Here is a 22,413-nt window from a genome sequence, read left to right as displayed (position 1 = left end):
ACAGAGAGGGACCTCCAAGAGCTTCCAGTTACAGTAAGTAATCGTCATTTCTTTTTTAAGTGCTGGTCCCCATGTGTATTCCACATGTGGGTGACTCTCAAGCAGCTTTCAGTCTGGAGAAGAGTGTGAGGAATTTGGCAGCAGTGATGCTTTTTATTGCTGTTCCCACTGATGCATCTGCAGCTTCTGCTTGAGTCAGGGTGTAGTGTGCCCTGACCTATCCAACCCCCCCTGCTCCCTGTCCCCTGAGTGCCCCCTCCCGGGATCCCCGCCCCTAACTGCCCCCCGGAACCCCACCCCCTATGCAGTCCCCCCAGCCCCTTTCGGAATGTGGCCCTGCAGGGGCAGCTGCGCAGCTGGAGAGAAGCAGCGGTTTCCCCTTCAAAGCACCACTTCTCTCCAGCCTGCTGCGTGGCCGCCCGGTGCTCCTCCTGAGTCCTCCGCTCACGTTCTTTGCACGCGTGCCTGTTCTCCTGCCCCCACAGTGCAGCCCCTCCCCCCCACAGGGGGTGCACCGGTGCTGAGCTGCCCGAGTACCCGGCCATGGGGCCCCTTGTTGTTGGGGGGGCCCCATGCCAGGGCACCCTGTGTTCCCTTGTAAATCTGCCCCTGAGCCGCGCCACCCAGCTGGAGCCAGCCACGCCGCCGCACTGCTGGCATGGCGAGCTGAGGCTGTGGAGGAGGGGGGACAGCAGGGGAGGGGCCGGCCAGGAGCTCGGGGGCCAAGCAGGATGGCCGTGCGGGCTGTAGTTTGCCCACCTCTGATCTAGCCCAACATCCTGTCTTCCAACAGTGGCCAATCCCAGGTGCCCCAGAGGGAATGAAGAGAAAAGCTAATCATCAAGTGATCCATCCCCTGTTGCCCATTCCCAGCTTCTGGCAAACGGAGGCTAGGAACATCATCCCTGCCCATCGTGGCAAATAGCCACTGATGGACCTATCCTCCATGAACTTATCTAGTTCTTTTTTTGAATCCTATTTTAGTCTTGGCCTTCACAACATCCTCTGGCAAAGAGTTCCACAGGTTGACTGTGCGCTGTGTGAAAAAATATTTCCTTTTGTTTATTTTAAACCTGCTGCCTATTAATTTCATTTGGTGATCCCTAGTTCTTGTGTTATGAGAAGGAGTAAATAACACTTCCTTATTTACTTTCTCCATACCAGTCATGATTTTATGGACTTCATCATATCCCCCTCTTAGTCGTCTCTTTTCCAAGCTGAAAAGTCCCAGTCTTATCAATCTCTCCTCATATGGAAGCTGTTCCATACCCCTAATAATTTTTGTTGCCCTTTTCTGAACCTTTTCCAATTCCAATATATCTTTCTGAGATGGGGAGACCACATCTGCATGCAGTATTCAAGATGTGAGTGAACCATGGATTTATACAGAAGCAATATGATATTTTTTGTCCTTATTATCTATCCCTTTCTTAATGATTCCCTACATTCTGTTCACTTTTTTGACTGCCACTGCACATTGAGTGGATGTTTTCAGAGAACTCTCCACAATGACTCCAAGATCTCTTGCTTGAGTGATAACATCTAATTTAGACCCCATCGTTTTATATGTATAGTTGGGATTATGTTTTCCAATGTGCATTACCTTTGCATTTGTCAGCATTGAATTTCATCTGCCATTCTGTTGCCCAGTCACTCAGTTTTGTGAGATCCTTTTGTAGCTCTTCGTAGTCTGCCAGGGACTTAACTATCTTGAGTAGTTTTGTATCATCGGCAAATTTTGCCACCTCACTGTTTACCCCTTTTTCTAGATCATTTATGAATATGTTGAATAGGACTGGTCCCAGTACAGACCCCTAGGGGATACCACTATTTACCTCTCTCCATTCTGAAAACTGACCATTTATTTCTACCCTTTTGTTTCCTATCTTTTAACCAGTTACCAATCCATGAGAGGACCTTCCCTCTTATCCCATGACCGCTTACTTTGCTTAAGAGCCTTTGGTGAGGGACCTTGTCAAAGGCTTTCTGAAAATCTAAGTACACTATATCCACTGGATCCCCCTTGTCCGCATGCTTGTTGCCCTCTCAATGAATTCTAGTAGCTTGGTGAGGCATGATTTCCCTTTACAAAAAACATTCTTCCCCAACAAATTATGTTCATCTATGTGTCTGACAATTTTGTTCTTTACTATAGTTTCAACCAGTTTGCCCAGTACTGAAGTCAGGCTTACCAGCCTGTAATTGCCTGGATCACCTTTGAAACCCTTTTTAAAAATTAGTGTCACATTATTCTCCAGTCATTTGGTACAGAAGCTGATTTAAATTATAGGCTACAAACCACAGTTAGTTGTTCTGCAATTTCAGATTTGAATTCCTTCAGAACTCTTGGGTGAATACCATCTGGTCCTGGGGTCTTATTACTGTTTAGTTTATCAATTTGTTCCAAAACCTCCTCTAGTGCTACCTTTGTCTAGGACAGTTCTTCAGATTTGTCACCTAAAAAGAATGGCTCAGCTTTGGGAATCTCTCACATCCTCAGTCATGAAGACTGATGCAAATAATTCATTTAATTTCTCCACAATGGCCTCATCATCCTGGAGGGCTCCTTTAGCATCTCGATCGTCCAGTGGCCCCACTGGTTGTTTAGCAGATATCCTGCTTCTGATGTACTTTAAAAAAAAATTGCTATTACTTTTTGAGTCTTTGGCTACCTGTTCTTCAAATTCTTTTTTGGCTTTCCTGATTATATTTTTACACTTCACTTGCTAGAGTTTATGCTCCTTTCTATTTTCCTCAATAGGATTTAACTTCCACTTTTTAAGGGATGCCTTTCTGTCTCTCTCTGCTTCTTTGGCTTTGTTTTGCCACGGTGGCACTTTTTTGGTTCTCTTACTATGTTTTTTAATTTGGAATATACATTTAAGTTGAGCCTCTACAATGGTGTCTTTAAAAAGTTTCCAAGAAGCTTGCAGCGATTTCACTTTTGGCACTTTACCTTTTAATTTCTGTTTAACTTCCTCATTTTTGTGTAGTCCCTCTTTCTGAAATTAGATACTAGTGTTAGGCTGCTATGGTGTTTTCCCCACCACAGGGATGTTAAACTTAATTATATTATGGTCACTATTACCAAGCGGTCCAGTTATATTCACCTCTTGGACCAGATCCTGTGCTCCACTTAGGACTAAATCAAGAATTTCCTCTCCTCTGTGGAATTCAGGACTAGTTGCTCGAAGAAGCAGTCATTTAAGGTGTCAAGAAACTTTATCTCTGAATCCCGTCCTGAGATGACATAAACCCAGTTAATATGGGGATAGTTGAAATCCCCCAATATTATTGTGTTTTTGACTTTTATAACCTCTCTAATTTCCCTGAGTATTTCACAGTCACTATCACCATCCTGGTCAGGTGGTTGGTAATATATCCCTACTGCTATATTCTTATTATTAGAGCATGGAATTACTATTTGTAGAGATTCTATGGTACAGTTTGGTTCATTGAAGATTTTTACTTCATTTGAGTCTACACTTTTTCACATATATTGCCACTCCCCCACCAGCACAACCTGTTCTGTCTTTCCGATATATTTTGTACCCTGGTATTACTGTGTCCCATTGATTATCCTCATTCCACCAAGTTTCTGTGATGCCTGTTACATCAATATCCTCATTCAATATGAGGCACTCTTGTTCACCCATTTTATTATTCAGACTTCTAGCATTTGTATATAAGCACTTAAAAAATTGTCACTTTTTAGCTGTCTGCCATTACATGATGTTGCCATCATATCTAACCTAAATCTCCCTTGTTGCAGATTAAGCCAATTACTTGTTATCCTACCTTCAGTGGTCATGAAGAATCACCGATCATCATCCTCTTTATAACAGCCCTTAACATATTTGAAGGTTTACCAGGCCTGTCCTCAGCAGGACCGGCTCCAGGCACCAGCCGAGCAAGCTCGTGCTTGGGGCGGCAGATTTCAAAGGGCGACATTCCATCTAATCCTTTTTGTTTTGTTTTGCACTTCACTGCTTTGGCCACCCCTGCAGGTCTTTTCTTTTTGGTTTACTGCTCCCGCCTCCCTGTAGGGGGCGGAGGAGGGGAACGCCCTGCATCAAGCCCGGTAGGGCAGCCCGCGTCCTTCCCTGCCTGCCGAACGGAGCGGCGTGGAACCCTCCCAGCAGGCGGCGCAGCGGGAGGGGCCGCGTGGCAAGCGCCCCACTTAAGGAAGCCCTGGCCGACCCCCTTCTCTCCCCCCCTTCCCCCATTAGCCGGGGTGCGCACTCCGCTGCCCGGGGTCTGCAGGGCCGGGAGTCCCCCTGCATCCACGCTCCCGTCGCCCCGCAGGTATTTTTTGTTTGTTTTTATTTTTTCTTTCCTTCACCGCTCCGGCAGGCGGGCCAATTTGTGGTCCCCCCCCGCCCTTTGCTGCTCCGGCCGGCCGGTTTGTTCTCCCACTCCCCCGTGCTGCTCCGGCCGGGCGCAGGTTTGTTTCCCGGACCTCCCCTTTTGCCGCTCCGGTGGGTTTGTTGTCTCTCCCCCCTCCCCTCCGGCTGGGGGCAGGTTTGTTCCCCCCCCCCCTTTTGCTGCTCCAGCTGGCTAGTTTGTTCTCCCCCCCCCCCCCCCTTTGCCGCTCCGGCCAGTGGCAGGTTTGTTTTCCTCCTCCCTTCCCCCCTCTTGCTCCGGCCGGCCGGCTGGGCGTTTTTTGCTTTGGGTGGCAAAAAAGCCAGAGCCGGCCCTGGTCCTCAGTGTTCTTTTCTCAAGACTAAACATGCCCAGTTTTTTTAAACCCTTCCTCATCGGTCAGGGTTTTCTAAACCTTTTATTATTTTTGGTACTCTCCTCTGAACTCTGGTTTGTCCACATCTTTCTTAAAGTGTGGTGCCCAGAACTGGCTGCAGTACTATGTTCAGCACTGGTGATGCCTCAGGTAGAGTCTCTCCAATGTCTTATATACAACGCTCATGTTAATACACCCCAGAACAAACTAGTCCTTTTTTTTAAACGGCATCATATTGTTGCTCAGTTTGTGATCCACTATAACCCCAGATCATTTTCTGCAGTATTTCTGCCAAGCCAGTTATTTCCCATTTGTAGTTGTGCATTTGATTTTTTTTCTTTCTAAGTGAAGTACTTTGCACTTGTCTATTTGAATTCAATCTTTTTGAATTCTGCAGCGGGTCCTTCACTCACTCTGGGACCCGCCGCCGAAGTGCCCCAAAGACCGGGAGTGTGGAAGGACACCTTCCCCCCACCCCCCGCCACAGAATTGCAGACAACGACCGGGAGCGCGGAAGGACCCCCGCCTAGGACCCAAAACCCTGGCGCCGCTCCTGGCTGTAGAGTCCCTCTACAGTCATTCTATATCTAAATCTTCCACATTGAGACTATGGTATGAGTGACTTATAGACCATTACAACTCATAAGATTGCACAGTATTCTTTCCTTGACATAGTTAGACCTCTCAATTTAGCATTCACTCTGTCTGATTTTAAAAAGCAGATATAGCCAGCAGCACTGAATATTCAGGGAATAGTATTTTATAACATTTTATTTCCTGTGTAACATAATAGTAGAATAATAAATATGATTTGGTGCTCAGCTTCCATGAGACCAGCTACTCAACACTTTTGATTGTGCTAGAAAATGGTATAACGCTTGCTGTCAAATCTAGTTTCTTTGAATTATGATTTGTCAGCAAGACAATAGCTAACTTGGGTCACTCAGCACTTAGAATCTGATTCAGCAAAGCACTTAAACATGTACCTAGCTTTAAGCACATGCGTAGCCCCATTTCAACTCAATGAGATTACTCACACACTTAAAATTAAGCACATGCTTTAGGGTTTTGCTGAACTAAGCCTTAATTTTGGAGGGGCTTTCTATGTAGCTAAAAGATTTTCCACAATCCAATGTCAGATCAAAGGGTTGATTTCCCCAACAGTCCTCACTACGCACACATTTGATATGAGTGATGATGCCCATGTAAAAATGTTGCATCATTCTGCAGCAGCTGAACTAAGCGGTGTCTCCAGCAACACAAAAAGGTGAGTAGAAAATGGGATTCCACCCGCCACCCAACAAGGGTGTCTGTGAGTTTTCAGAAGTGAATAATTGTAAGATGATGTGCAGCCAAACATAAATCACATAGCATGCCTTGTGGGGCTAACGTCAAACTCCACAAATACAGCCAGTGGCTATTCATCTGCTTTTTAACTGTGAATTAAGCTTTTGTAAATGGATTTTGTTCCCTCTTTCCACTGGTGTTGGCTACATAGGGATGTTAGTGATACCCCTTTATTAGGGATGAGTTCTGGTAACTGCTAGCAAAAGACACCTGACCCTGTTTGTTTTGTTAGGAATACCAGCTATATCTATTTTTCAGCTTTGAGGAGCCTGCAGTAGTTCCCATTTCCTCTCTCCACCATATCCTCAGAGATTTATGCTTTTAAAACACCAATTCCCTAGAGCTTGGTTGCTAAAAACCTCCCTCTCCAAATGAGAGCATCTGCAAAGTGTCTTTGAGTGAGAGCACTGCAGCAGATCTTAAAAGCTTTAATCATCTGGACATAGTCCAAAAAGTCCCTCAACCTACCTCCTTCTTTTCCCTCCCCCCTTTCTTCCTATCCAAAACCTTGCCATGCAGATCTATATCATTAATATTTCAGCATCCGCTATTCACAGGCATTGGGTACATTGCAGTGCATCTCATCAATAAGAGCTGGCAAAGGCTGTGTAGTTCACCACACTGCCTTCATCCAGCAGAGGAATAAGAGCAAAAGATAGCAAGAGACTAAGACGCAGAGAGACACCGAACAGCCACAGAAGGGTAAGATTGCATAGTGCAGTCAGTGTGCATTGAGGTGCTTTTCACCATCAGCCTTGAATCAGATCCTGCAGCTAGTACCAAAGCAAGCAATCAAGAATGGATGTCTTTAAGAAAGGTTTCTCCATGGCTAAAGAAGGTGTGGTGGCTGCTGCAGAAAAGACCAAACAGGGAGTGACTGAGGCTGCAGAGAAGACCAAAGAGGGTGTGATGTATGTAGGTAAGAGACAACTATTTTAATACACAATTGAGCATGAAATGTGACACAAATTAGCTTCCAGAAAGCATGAAGTAGTGGATAGTGGTTAAAACATGGGACTGAAAGCCAGGAGATCTGCATCCCATCCCCACCTCTGCCACAGTCTCACTTGTAATCTTGGGGTGTCAAAACCTTCCATGCCTCAGTTTCCCCATCTGTAAAACAGAGATATTGATACTTACCTACTTCCAGGGTGGGGAGAGAGGCAGGATTGCTACATATGAATTAATGCAATGTTCAGAAAGCACTTTGAGATCTTCTGATGGAAGGTACATATTACAATTATTATTCCCTCTTTGCTTTCAGGGTAGGCACTCACTCTCCAAACATTTGACTACTAGCAATCTCTCTTTCGCCTCCAAAGGTGCAGTGACTGAGGTTATTAAGGGCATACACAGTGATTCTGCTTATTAAGTTAGGCTAGTAGGAATCACCTATTTTTCCCACCATCATGTCATTTTATTCTGAGATCCTCCTCCTTATGCTCTATAACCCTTTACATTCTCCATGCAAAAATCCTTTACTTGCCTTGCAAAGAGACAGTTATCAGTATTGTCCAATGGCTAGGTGCTGGATCATGACACAAGTTGTGCCCTTCCTGGAAACATCTATTATATAATGAATGCTCTCCATTTCCATAAACCCTACAGTAATCATTTCAAAACTGCCCTTGAAACCTGGTATCTGCACTGTATGATGGAGGTGCATGTATGATACTGGTGGACAAAACCACTGGGTTGATATACACTGTGTTTGTAGTCTTACATTCTTATCCCCTGTTATTCTCAGAAGGGCGGATTGCTATTGTATGTGCTGGCTGTGGGTAAGCTGTGATTTTTAAATAGAAAAGGCTCTTGATTCCATTAACACTGCCTTATACACAGAGTATCACCACTTTAAAAACCTTACTGTAGTTACAGATCTGCACTTTCAAAATTCAGTGGAATCAGAAACCCCATTCATAGCAAATCTTCATCCCCAGATTTAGACAATTACTGATGTAGTACAGCTAATCCTGCATTATCTAGCAATATATAACCAATTCACATTTTAATCTGAAGCTGAACCACAATCAAAAGTTTGATTACAGCATCTCTAAAAATAAGTAAATAAAAATGATAAATACAACATGACAACCAGCTGTCAAATGTGGGAATTGCTATTGTATCCAGTTCCTTCTTCCTAGGTGATCAGAGCAAGATCAGACCAGAATATTTAGCATTTTTATAAATATTTTCCCAAATATCTTCCCAGGCCTTTGATTTGCTTTTCATTTTTGCACAGTCATGAGACAAAATGCAGAATATTCTGTCATGATCTTATGTATTTAACCATTTCAAAAACTTTTTGAAAGCCTCCTTTTAAACCTAAATAGCTGAATGAAGAGTCCGTTAGACACTGACTTTGAGGCTCATGGATACTTTTTTAACTACATCAGGCATTTAAACATTTTAGTCAGCAGAGCATCACACAATGCATTATAAAATACTCTCCATCTTTTTTATAATGCATTGGTGTGATGCTTTGCTCATTAAGGGCCTGACCCTCCATGGTGGTGAGTGCATACTGCATGCTAGAGCATGCTTGGTCCTTAGTCCAGGATTTCACAGAATGGAGATGCTACAATCCAGATAATTAAGCTCTCTCAGAATTTGGTTTAAATGAGCAAAAGAGATTAGATGCCAGTTATGTGTGTGTGTGTGTACCATCCATTATCATTGCAGTGGCCAGAACCTGTTTGCTGTGCTACGCTCCCTAGCTATATGCCCACGAAAGGCTAATCAAAATGCCCAATTAAATTAAACTGCTCTTTCAGTACTCTTTCCCTCTTTACATAGCCTACTACAGTTAGGTTGCTGTTAGGAATTTGAAATCTGAATCTGCTGGAACCACTCAGAGCTGTGAAAGTCTTTTCTGGATGTCAGAAAAAGGATAGTAGTGGGTGGGGTGGGTGTCTTGTTTTGAGTCAACTTCTTACATAACTCTGCTAATGAATCGAAAGCCAGCATTTCACTGCACTGATGGGGTCTCTGAGTCCTCCTGAGGATTCCAGTTGACCAGACATCAGTACCAATATTGATGGATCACTGCAGCTTGAGATAAAATGGCTAGTTCTGTGACATCTACTGCAGGATACAGCTTCCTGAAGCCTTTAGGGTGCTCCTAGTTCTGCTGGTATCTTCACTCTGATCTCTGGGCCAGAAAGTTTTAATTCACAACCCATGTCAATGCCTGGGGGTGGGGGTTCCACTATCTTGTGCTAACACTGCAATGCAGTTTTGAGGCTGTGGGGGCTGCATTGGTAAGAGATGCTGCCATGACAGTCAGTCATTCAAATAGGGTCCTCTCTGCCTATGGATGTGGTTATCCAGGTGGGAAAGAAAGATCTCATGGTACTTTGGTTATGGCACTGGGCTTCTTTTCAAATTCCCTCACTCAATCAAAACAAGTTCTCCTGTCCATGCTACTGCTGTCATTGAGAACATAATGGCTGCTGTGGATTCCTGTAGTTACTGCATGACCAGCAGCAACTCTGGGCCAAATTCTTAGTTGGTGTAAATAGGTATAAACTCCAGTGAAGTCAATGGAACTATATCAATTTACACTAGGAGAGAATCGGATGCAATATTGAGTTGTAAGCACACAGGAGTACAAGCAATATCGAAAGATCACAATCATAATCACGACGTTATATTCACTATCAAATACATACTAGAAATACTAGATAATCCAATCCAGTAGCTCTCAATAAAGAATGCAGTTCTGGCATGCCCAAAACATCTGCATCAGTCACAAAACACCCAAGGCATTGACCTTTACAGATGAAAAGACCAGATCTAATACCTGGTACAGGAGCTGTACACACCCTGTCATGTGTTATTCCTATCTGAATGCATGCCTGTTCTTACTGCACAATGCTTCACTATCACTATAGTGTACCTATTTAAAATACAAAACTTCTTATTGGTGTGTCATTTCCCAATGGTAAATTTTCTATATCATATACATTTCTTCTTCCTTTTTGTAGCAGGGGCAGGGAAGGTATGAACCTGTAACTATGCACACAAGCTACAAACAAAGGTTAAAAAGTAACAGTGCAACTTGACAGCTTCAACTGAATGCTTATCAGTTCAACAGATGTCGTTTGCTGGCAAGGGTATGGGCCGGAAGATTAGATTTCATAGAGTGCATTACGAGAGCTGAAGTCTGAGTCATTGGGTGTGGTCCTGAGTGCATTTAAAAAGAAAAGAACCTGACAAGCTGCAGCGCCAGGGGCTTTTTGCTGCTGTTGCTTCTGCTTCAGTCTTTCATTGCATTCAGATATTTTTGTTTTGTCAGGTTCCCTCTTCTTAGGAGTTATTTTCCATTAGAAAAAAAAAAAAAAATCATAGCTATTTGTGAGTAGAGTCCTGGCAAAAAACAAATGTAATGATTGAGATAAGAGTAACTCATTACAATTCTTGTTTTGGTTTGTGTGTTCACTGAAGTAATGCAAAGATAACGAATATATGAATTCAGCTAATTAAAACAGCTGATTTGCTTGATTTTTGGATATTTAAGAAGTTACATTTTTATAAGCATTAAAGCAGAGCTATGTTTGAATGGCTGTGACTGGTGAATTGTAGAATAAATAAGCATTAAGCAGTGCTCTTTTGGAATGGTACAGCCTGATGCATTGGGTACCTGTAGGAATAATGAACATTAAAGCAAGATTATATTAGAATAGAAGTTGGTGCACTGGGCACATACTAGGACCTCATTTATTATTGTGGGTATTTATGCAATGCAGACCTGTTCTGCTCACTGCTGTTTGCTGTTACATGATTATAGAGAGTATTACAACCACAGTGCAATATTCTCTGGTTTTCAAATACTGATATATCATGCATAGTATGGTTAATCCATTCTGCTATACTAATCAAAAAGGTATTCTCCTCTACATGACTGTACAGTCATTTGAGGGTGAAGTAGAATGTTAGGTTGTGAAGTAGTAGGGCACCTTCCTTATATTCGAGTCTAGATGACCTTAACAAACATTAAAAAAATGACCTGTTATGTTTGTATGTAGTGCTTTAACCGTGTCAGTCCCAGGATATTAGAGAGACAAGGTGGGTGAGGTAATATCTTATACTAGACCAACTTCTATTGGTGAGACAAGCTTTTGAGCTACACAGAGCTGTGTTAGGTTTAACAGTACATTACAAATGTCAATTAGACAGGACAGAACTGGGCTGGGTTAGTTGTTATCACAGTAGTACACTTGTTCTGCCTTCCTTCTAGGCTTGTAATGAGTGCTGGGCATGGTCCGCAATTAATTTTCCCCACCCCATCCACACATAATTATTGAATCAGTGCTGCTGTAGCTAACAGCCTGGGTGCTTCTGCATCACTATTTACGGCGTTTTGTAACTGGACCATAAAAACTGTCCATTTTTATGACATGAGTATGAAAAAGTAAAGAGAAGATTTGTGGATTTAAATGATTTTTAATTAGATGGAAACAATGAAAAACAATGGGAAAATTCATTATTAAACTCAATGGAGTTACAATAGGGATGGTTTTTAACATGAAACTGAATCTAGTTATTGCAGAGGCTTCCAACCACTAGGGCAGTGGTTTTCAACCTGTGGTCCGTAGATCCCTGAGGGTCCGCAGGCTATGTCTAAGATTTCCAAAGGGGTCTGCACCTTCAGTTGAAATTTTTTAGGGGTCTGCAAATGAAAAAAGGTTGAAAACCTCAGCACTAGGGAGGCTACACTGCAGCTGGGAGCGTGCTTCCCAGCCCAGGCAGGCAGACATATGCTAGCTCTGCTTAAGCTAGTGCACTAAAAATAGCAGTCTGGACATTGCTGATTAGACGGCAGATTGGGCTTGCACCTCAAACTCATAACCAAGGGGCTGGGCAGGCTTCTACACAGAAGTTAGTGCCACTGCCCATGCTGCAACGGCCTAGGGTGACCAGACAGCAAATGTGAAAAATCAGGACGGGGGTGGGGGGTTAATAGGAGCCTATATAAGAAAAAGACCCAAAAATCGGGACTGTCCCTATAAAATCGGGACATCTGGTCACCCTACAACGGCCATGCTACTATTTTTAATGCACTAGCTTGTGCAGAGGTAGTGCATTTGCATACCCGGGCTAAAGGCACGCTCCAAGCTGCAGTTTAAACATACTGTAAATGATCTGACATACTGTGCATGCTGCACTACGCAGATACAATGAGGTCTGTTGAGCAAGTAGATTCAGGCTTAAAGGAAAACCGCAATGATTTGTTGTTGTTCCTTAGGGGTCAGTCCCGTCAACTCCCATTGACTTCAATACCTCACAGCATTAGGGTGCTAAATACATTATATATTCTTTACTATGAAAATAAATAACTATATTTTTTAGAAATATCTGCGCTGTCCTGATCACCATGACAGTGACTGGCAGCCTGTCTCTCTCTGAGCCCAATCCTATACTCCTTACGTATTAAAAACTTCCACTGATTGTATGAAATCAGAGACTTAACAAGTGCTGAGCCTGGACCTCCTGCTGGGAAGTAGGGGAAGAGACAGGAAATGTAGCTCAGTGTTTGAAAGCGTGAAAAAAGCAGACTTTTGGCGTTTCTTTATGGTAAGTTCTCTTTTGGTTTCTTTTACATAATTGGTTAATCTAACATGGGTTTAACTGCACTGTTAAATCAACCAGTTTTTCATTTTAAAGATATTACTTAAGGGTGTAAAAGGTGAAGGTTAATTGTCTAGGCACCTCCAAATAATACTCACGCCAGTAAAACTAACTGGGGCTATCCAACTCCCAACAGAAAAGCTCCCGTGGACTTCAGTGAGAGTAGGATTTGGCCTTATTGAGAACTACTTAAGGACCCAATGCACTGTAAAATTAGGACCACACCCTATCAGAACTCATGTGGTCTGCATGCAGAAACCAGAGAGGTCTTCCCATAGGGGATGATGTTGATGGAGCCTATGTTTCCTTTCACAGGTACCAAAACCAAGGAAGGGGTTGTGCACAGCGTGAGTTCAGGTAAGAGCACAGTCCCTACAGATTTGTGTAAATTGATAGAGCACTGTTGTAAATATGGATAAGAATATAATTTCTATTGATATAAAGCAAAAGGAGTTTTCTTTTACACTTTAGAAGCCAAAGTACCATGGTTCCCAGAATGATTCTTTGGTGATAGAAATGCACTGCATGCTGGGACTCCTAAACAAAGTAACACAGGAAAGGCATCACGGAGGCTTCGATATTCGGCTCAGCGTGTCAGAGAGTATGAGTGTTCTGCTGCTGGATGGGTCAAGGATGCTTGTCATTGGGCAATGTTGTAGGTTGTGGCACTTTTCAGTGCTGGAAGCAGGCCAAAAGGGTTTAATCAGTAGATCTAGTCAGAAAAATTCTGACAAAACATTTTTTCAACAGACTTTGCAGAATCATTGAAATCAAAACATTCTGTGAAGATTTGATTTTTGACAACGTTAATTTGGAAACCTGCTTGGGTTTTCTCCCAGCTCACCCACCCAACTCCTTGGCAGCCTGCCTGGCAGGCTGTCTTAGAGTTTATGACCCCACTGCATCCAAGGTCCCTGGCTCCATAGCTGCTGACCAGATGGACTGCACTCTTGCTTTCACTGCAAATTTTGAAATTTTTGGTTTTCATTCCAATTTGGAACAAAACCAAATTTTGAAATATTGAAATCTTCTGTGAAACAGAATTTCTTTTCTCCAGCCAGCTCTATTAATCATCTAGAAGGGGTTTATAGGGAGGATTTAGCTAGATGGAAAGGGGTTACAGAAGGGCAGTCCAGTTTGGCAGTCTACAATGGGCAAGATGACTTTTTTTTTCTTTTTTTGTGCTACTGCTTCTTGGTATAGGTTTGTTTTGTGATCTGCCCTTTCCCTAAAGGTTGCCAGGTTGCAATACCCACCTATTCTTGAGGTAAGCGGCATGTGTGAGAATTAGTCTCAATGCACTGTAATATTAAACTGTTAGCATGTAGCCTGCATACAGAAAGTCCAAATAACAGATAACACGGGGCAAAATATTGCTGTGTTACCCTGCTGCAACCGTTGGCCCCATCCATTTCACTGATCCAAGCTAGCTCTGTAGACTGTCAATTATGATGTTATCCAGTTAAACAAAGACTGATTTTGAACTTCATTCACTGACTCTACTTTTTCTTGAACCTTTAGTTGCTGAGAAAACCAAAGAGCAGGCCAATGTGGTGGGTGAAGCTGTTGTGGCCAGCGTGAACACAGTGGCAAGACAGACTGTAGAAGGAGCAGAGAACATTGTAACCACTACTGGGATTGTAAAAAAGGTATGTTTGTTTTTTCAGAGACCTACAGGAAATAAGAGGTTTGTTTTGCATTATACTTCCTCGAACACCTGTTTAATGTGATGATTTTAAAAGAGGTATAATGAGTTAATACCTCCTCATATTTTGCTATGTAATACAGGTTAGTACAGGCACGTTGTTCATCTGCACATTGCTCAGAGCCCTTATATTCTAGGCAGCCAAAGTCATTAGTCACTTCTGAAATATCTTCATCTATAGGCCTAGAGATTCAGGTGATCAATACTTAGCCATATCACCCTCCAGCGTAAAGTATCTATTTTCCCATAAAACTATCTATATTTCTTTAGAGAGAAAGCTGAGGACTAAAGTTCTGATCACAGGATTGGGAGCCAGGAATTCCCAAGTTTTAACCCAAGTTGTGATATCTGTTCCCGTTATGGCTTAATGCAAACCAGACAAGCTCTCTGCATTAATTTCCCCCCTTTTTAAAGTAGACCTAATAATAATATTTTACAGTGTCACAAGGGTGTTTTGAGAATGAGTCAGTTCATATTTGTAAAAAGTACAGGCCTTGGAACAAAATGTTCACGATACTCCGAACTACTACAGGTTTTAGAATCATCCGAGGCCCTAAAGTTTGTTGTATATTGATTAAAGATTGCATAAAGTCACCGAGTTCAGATTAAAATCTGAACCACCCCAAGGGTTGTGGGTGTTCAGATCTAGAGTTATGGCTTAGCCAGCTATAGAGATAAGAATTAGCTAGAATATTTATACGCAGATCTGGACCCATATCTCAAGCTTCTACAGAATTTGGAGGAGGCATCCTTGGACCTAAGGCTTTGGTTCAGACCCTTTCCTGGTATTGAAGTTTATTTTTTAAAACTTTATTTTCATTGTTTTATATAAAATATAAAGACATAATGAAACAAAACATGTAAATACATGCACAAGATAGAAATACCACATAAATAACAAAATTCAACATTCATTATTTGTAAAACTTGGGGAAAAAAACAAAAAGAAAAATCCTGAACCTGTAGAGGTCATGCAGGGCATCAGTTATTAAAGTGACTAAATAAGTGAGAACATAACTTACGAGGATCGGGGACTAATATATACTAAGCTGCAAAAATGTATGCAGTAGTTTCATGTATGAACAGACATCCTCATATTTTTTCCAAGCATTTCTATTAGACAGAGATGTTTTTTCCATGAATGCAGTAGTACAGAGCTCACTAAGCCAGACTGTGCATGAGGAAGGAACTGCAGATTTCCATTTTCTCAAAATAACTCTTTTGACCACTAAAAGTTATTGCAATCCATGTCTCAATGTTAACTGTTAATAGCAACTCACCCCTAAAATACACAAGCTTGGAGAAGGAAAAATAGCAACACTTACAAGTTTTTGAGAGCATTGAATTGTCAGCAATCCCTCGAGATCAAGGATGATGTTTCACAGGTTTTATTTTTCATGGGTCCTTTGGTGACTGAGGAATCCAATTCTTGAGCCACAGGCTCATTGGCAGACGTTGCAGGTGGTGTTGGAAGACAGGATTGGGCTGCAATTGCTGCGTGACAGTCATCTATCCTTTCTTTTCTGGCGTTTTCTGCGACCAGGGCAAGGTGATTTTCTTAAAATTAGACGTTCCCTCTCTGACAAGTCTTTGCCAGTTATCCCTATCCTGTGCTGCTGTCTCCCAGAGTGCAGTGTTGATGCCACATCTCTTGATTTTATCTTGAGGGTGTCTTTAAAGCATTTCTTTTGGCCTCCCCATTTCCTTTCTCCTTTGGTGAGCTGGGCATACAGCTGTTGTTTTGGAAAGCGTACATCAGGCATGCGCACACAGTGCCCGCTCCACCTCTGCTGGTGCTGGATAATCAGGGCCTCAACACTGAAGATGTTGGCCTCTGTGAGGACACTGACATTAGTGCGATGATCCTCCCACTTTAGGTTGAGGATCTTCTGAAGAAAGTGCTGGTGCTGGTGTTCCAAGTTTTTCAGGTGTTTTTTGTAGTCTCTCAGCCATAGAGGAGAGTTGGAGTTACCACCACTTTATAAACTAAAAGTCTAGTATGTGTTCTGATGTTGTGGTTGTTGAACACCCGGTGAGATGGTCTGCCAAAGGCCAGGCTGGCACAGTGCATTCTGTGCTGAATCTCGACATCTGTGTCTGCCCTCTGTGAGAGATGTCTGCCCTCTGTGAGAGATGGCTGCCAAGATAGGCAAAGTATTCTACATTTTCCAGTTCTTCTTCTTTATCAATATAGATCTTCCTTGCTGGGTCTGATGATTGACCGGGGACTGGTTGGTGGAGAACTTTTGTTTTGCCGATGTTCAGTGCTAGCCATAGGCTTTTAAAAGCGTCAGAGAAGCAATTAAGGGCTGTTTGAAGATCCTCCTTTGAGTGTTCAACTACAGCAAAATCATCTGCGTACTGGAGTTCGGTTATTGTTGCCGATATTACTTTAGTTCTGGCATGGAGACGAGAAAGGTTGAAGAGGTTGCTGTCAATCCGATATTGGATGCCAATGCCTTATAGTAGACAGTCTTGGGTTAATGTTTTTGTAGCTACTAAGAAAATGGAGAAAAGGGGGAGGGGTGCCAGTACACAACCTTGTTTTATGCCAGTTTGGATGACAAAGGGTTCAGGGATAGAGCCACTGCACAAGATGGAGGCAGTCATCTGGTCATGGAAGAGTCTTAAAATGGTGACAAATTTGCTTGGGCAGCCAAATTTTGACATGATTTTCCACAGAGTCTCATAATTGACTGAGTCGAAGGCTTTGGTCAGATTGATAAAGGCCATATACAGCTCCTGGTGTTGTTGTTGACATTTTTCCTGGATCTGCCTGGCTGTGAAAATCTTGTCTGTTGTGCCTCATGATGGTCTGAAGCCACACCGGGACTCTGGAAGTACTTCCTCTGCAAGAGAGAGCAGGTGATCCAGTAAGATTCTAGCAAGAATCTTCCCAGCATTGGAGAGGAGGGTAATGCCTCGATAGTTGCCACAGATGGCCCTGTCTCCCTTTTTGAAAATGGTGATGATGTTAGCGTTAGATAAGTCAGCAGGGATTTCTTCGGTGCGCCAGATTTTGAAGAGCAGCAGGTGAAGCTTGTTAGTCAGTGTTTCTCCCCCCACTTTCAGTACTTCAGCTGGTATGCCATCAGGACCTGGTGCTTTATTGTTCTACATTTGTTTCATTGCTTTGCAGACCTCCTCAGGTGATGAGTTGGCAAGAGTTTCCTAGATTGGGTGTTGAGGGATGGAGTCGATGGTATCGACAGTCACAGTTGATTCTCGATTTAGAAGCTTTTGGTAGTGTTCCTTCCAGCGCTCTTTAGACTCATAGACTCATAGACTTTAAGGTCAGAAGGGACCATTATGATCATCTAGTCTGACCTCCCGCATGATGCGGGCCACAAAGCCGTCCCAACCCCTTTCCCTTGACACTGCTGTTGAAGTCCCCAAATCCTGTGGTTTAGAGACTTCAAGTAGCAGAGAATCCTCCAGCTAGCGACCCCCGCCCCATGCTGCGGAGGAAGGCGAAAAACCTCCAGGGCCTCTGCCAATCTACCCTGGAGGAAAATTCCTTCCCGACCCCAAATATGGCGATCAGTAGAACCCCGAGCATGTAGGCAAGATTCTCCAGCCAGACCCTCATTGGCCATTGATACTATTTACCAGCGATGGCACGCTGTTCATTTGACTAGAATCATGTTATCCCATTAAACCATTCCCTCCATAAACTTATGTAGCTTAATCTTAAAACCAGACAGGTCCTTCGCCCCCACCGTTTCCCTCGGAAGGCTGTTCCAATATTTCACCCCTCTAACGGTCAGAAACCTTCGTCTAATTTCAAGCCTAAACTTCCCCACGGCCAGTTTATATCTTTAAGAAGGGTATTACCATCTTTGGATCTCAGAGGTGTATGGCCACATGAGCTTGGTCCTTACAGGGTCTTTGTCTCACAAAAAAAGCTTTCCATATCATGTCTGTCAGCAAATGTTTGGATTTCTTTTGCTTTGTCCTTCCACCATTGTTTTTGATTTCTCGGATCCTCCTTTGAACTTCAGCTTTGAGCTGATGGGAAGAGCTCTGCTTCTGACTGGATAGTGGTTGGTTTTGCCAGTTGCAGAAAGCTTTTCTCTTCTGGTACAAAAGGACTGTAATCTCAGTGTTGTTGCTGCCAAACCAGTCCTGATGGCGGTGCGTAGCAAGGCCAATGGATTCCTTGCAAACCTCATGGATGGTCTGTTTTAGGACTTCCCAGTCTTCTTCGACACGTGTGATGTCATTTTCCGGTGTGCAGATAGCCAGTTTTTCACTGAGGAGATTGGAAGTTCTCTTGGTGCACTGAGGATTGAAGTCTTTGGATGTTGAATTACCATCTGTGTGATTTGGATTGCTTTCTATGTTTTGGTGCAATCCTGATGGACATGACTGACCTCACCAGGCGGTGGTCAGTCCAGAAATCATTGGCTCCTCTCATGACACGGGTGATTTGGACATCTCTTAGATCCTGTGTTCTTACAATGACATAGTCTAGGAGGTGCCACTGTTTTGAGTGGGGGTGTTGCCAAGTTGTTTTGTATTTGTTGCTTTGTCTGAAGACTGTGTTTATGATCACAAGGTCGTGCTCTGCACATTTTTGAGTAGAAGGATGCCACTGGAACTGGTCTTGCCTACTCCTTCCTTCTCAATGGTGCTACTCCATATGTTAGAATCTCGGCCAACTCTTACATTAAAATCCCTAAAAAGGATTATCTTATCTGTTTTTGGAATGGATGACACACATTTTATCAAGGCACATGATGACCATCTTGCGGTCACCGCCTGCGTGTTGGTCTGTGACTAGGGACTCCTGGTGATCACTTCTCCTATCCTCATCGCCACTCGCCCATCACTGCAGGACTTTTATGGGAAGGGGTGGGGGAAAAGTTCTTCCTGTGAAAGAAGCCTGAGTGTGAGTAGTTCAATGTGGGGGAGCTGATGTGCACTGGCAGACACACAAATCTTGGCAGAAGGGGCACCTGTGTCCGGTTGCAATGAGGTGCAAGATGACCAGGGGTTTTTCCTCCATTATGGCCTTCGTCCGCCTTCACAGGTGTTGAGAGGTGATCCTGCTTCATCCGCCTGTTTGGCCGTTGAGGTCTTATACTGGGTTGTGTTGTGCTGGGCTGCCTGGTACCTCGCCTTCGACCTTACTGCCATGGGACTGACCCTACCAGGAGTACAGGACTCCAGATGGCATCACTCTTAGGGTCTTAAGTATATGCAAGCTTCTCCACCACGTCAAGGTAGCAGCCCAAGATCACATCCATTTTTTGCCAGGTATAAAGGCTGCATGAAAGGTGCCTGTTTAATATCTTGTTCTGGAAGAATCACAAGGATAAAGAACATGAAGTATCTTTCACATTAAGCCAGATATCCTCCCAGGTTTCTACTGGGACAGTAAGGCTTTTTCCCATTTTTCTTTGAGACTGAAATTGAAAGGGTAATGCAAAGCATTAAGCCACAAATAAGTAATTCCTACAAAGTGACTTTTGTTTCCATATTTCTTAATGTGTTCTTCTAGAGGTGAAAGAGTTGAAACAGACCAACTGTCCTCTATCGTTGCATGAATCCTTGAGCATAGCCACTGAAAGAAGGAACTGTGAGACAGTGGTAGCTGGTATTTGTTACATATATAATGGAAGGAGGCCAGTCTGCCATCTTGTATTATATCTTCAATTTTATTAATCTTTTTTCTATCCAAATTGTCTTAAGCATGGGGTTGGCCTTGATCCTGAGGCATAGGTTATCCTGCAGTAGTACAAGAAGAGAATTAATATGATTGGATGTTGTAATCATCTTATCACATTGCAGGATTCCCTGGCAGATGCAAAGACTGGATTTTTCCTTAAGGGTGTGTGTAGCCTCTCAAGGTATATAAACGAAGAGAGGGCATTGTTACGCTTTTTTCAATCTCAAACTAGGCCAGTGTGTATTCAGAGCTACTGGAGGGGAGCCACCTTACAATAGGGCACATTTGGAATGCTAGATAATATAGATACAGTAGAACCTCAGAATTACGAACACCTCAACACTGGAAGTTGTTCGTAACTCTGAATAAAACATTATAGTTGTTCTTTCAAAAGTTTACAACTGAACATAGACTTAGTCAGCTTTGAAACTTTATTATGCAGGAGAAAAATGCTGCTTTCCCTTTATTTTGTAGTAGTTTACAGTAGTACTGTACTGTATTTGCTTCCAGTTCCAAATGAGGTGTGTGGTTGACTGGTCAGCTTGTAACTCCGGAGTTCTGAGGTTCTACTGAACAAATCTGACAACCCCATGTCTCGATTTTTTTTTTAAGGGTTTTGTGTGACAAGCGAGGCTTTTTTTAAATTTCATATAAATTAAATGATGATTATATATATCTATATATAGATATAGATATAAATCATCATTTAAATATCCTATTTGTATGGAATAAAAAACAGCCTTGCTTGTTATGATAAGCCTATTTATTTGAGCAAAAAGCAAGTGAGACACTTTGAAAGGCAACAGGCTAGTGATATAAGTCAAGCTTAGGCAGATACTCATTTTGGCTATTTCTGTTCTCCCCAGAAAGACTAGAGGGAAGAGATGTCACCTCTCTACAGTCTTGGAAATTTCTTTTAATATATAGTCCATGTTTATAGAAACAATTTTGGGAAGATTAGGACAAATTTTAACACCTGCATAAGTTATTTCCTGACATATTTGAAATGGAAAATGATGAAACTGAGAAGAATCTGGTCTTTTGGATAGATCTATTGCTTGTGATTTATTCCAGTTAATGCAAAAAACCAGCAATATTTCCAAAAATATCAATGACATTCAGTAATGATGGGATTGATGAGGATAGATTCTTTAGCATATAAATTGATTTTGTATTTTCTTGTTTATAGTCACACCTTCAATGGCTGAGTGTTGACATATGTACATTGACAGTGATTTGAGACATTAAAAAGGAGGGGCCAACCCTGTTGTCTCCCTCTTTCTAGTTGAAATGTGGGAGAAATAATTCTATTAGTTGATAGTGAAGAGAGGATTGCTGTTTATTTTAAGATTAAATGTAGTATGATAATATATCAAAACACCTTTAAGATTTGCTTCCCTACTTTTTGGATCTATCCTTTTTTACTCGAACAACTTTCCAAGATGGAGGAATATTTCTTATAAAAAACAGAGCTTTGGAGCTGTGCTCCGGCTCTGCTCCAGCTCCAGGGAAAAACCTGCAGCTCCACTGTTCTGGAGCTGCTCCACGCTCCAGCTCCAGGCTCCGCTCCAAAGCCCTGTTTTATTAAAAACACCTCGCCTGCGCCTACTCCCACTAAGTCCAAATGTAAATTCCCATGGACTCTAGTGGAAGCAAATTGGGCCACATTCTGGTGTATAGGTGGTGGTGGAAGGCAGTTTGGTCTAAACAAATGTAGGAGTGTTACTGTTATACAACTATTTACACCTCATTATGGCTTTCAGCCTCTTTGAAAGCCAGATCTCTGTTGTAGAACTAGGAAAACAGCTATAAACAATTCTTGCAGATCATCTTCTACTTCATGTGTCTCTTAAACATATAATTAAGCCAACCCAAGAAAGAGACAGTATGTGCACATCTTAACTGGGACAGTACTTATTTGTCAACACTAGAGGGCAGGGTTAATTCAGACCCATTCTGAGTCCACGCTCAAAAGATATTTGACCCATAAAAGAGACAAGAAAATCTTCCCCTTGTTTTCCAATTTATGCCAATTTTGACAACAACTAAGCATCTGTTAATGAGGGCCGTGTGACCCAAATTATGCATTGATTAAGACAGGTTTAAACAAGAAAGCTTCTGTTCTCAGATACAATGTGGAAGCTTTAGTTGGTTCCAGTCTTTGAATCATGTGGAAGAACAGAAAAACTCCCTGCAGGAAGGAAAAATTGTTCATTAGGCAAAATGCTTTCACAATGCGAAAGCAAAGAGCAACCATACTGCTATACTCTAGCCGTATGGAATCTAATATTTGGGAGTTCTTTGATAACTTGGTAGCTTTCT

At 42.6% G+C, this 22,413-nt stretch overlaps 1 protein-coding gene across 6 annotated transcripts in view; it reads left to right on the top strand.

Annotated features, from left to right (window-relative positions):
- The window catches only part of SNCG (synuclein gamma), a 63,928-nt gene that overhangs the window by 29,642 nt on the left and 11,873 nt on the right, over window positions 1-22,413 (top strand). For 5 of the 6 annotated variants that reach the window (XM_042854687.2, XM_042854686.2, XM_042854685.2 and 2 more), the window contains 2 exons: window positions 13,031-13,072; window positions 14,237-14,364. In XM_042854687.2, coding sequence (XP_042710621.1) covers window positions 13,031-13,072; window positions 14,237-14,364 — 170 coding nt within the window. Of the gene's footprint in view, window positions 1-6,124; window positions 7,005-13,030; window positions 13,073-14,236; window positions 14,365-22,413 lie in introns of those variants that run through there. The other variant, XM_005293995.5, reaches the window with a different exon arrangement.

Source organism: Chrysemys picta, chromosome 7 (assembly GCF_011386835.1).
Source record: "Chrysemys picta bellii isolate R12L10 chromosome 7, ASM1138683v2, whole genome shotgun sequence".
Classification (NCBI taxonomy): domain Eukaryota; kingdom Metazoa; phylum Chordata; order Testudines; family Emydidae; genus Chrysemys; species Chrysemys picta.
This window is presented reverse-complemented; position numbering and strand designations above follow the sequence as displayed.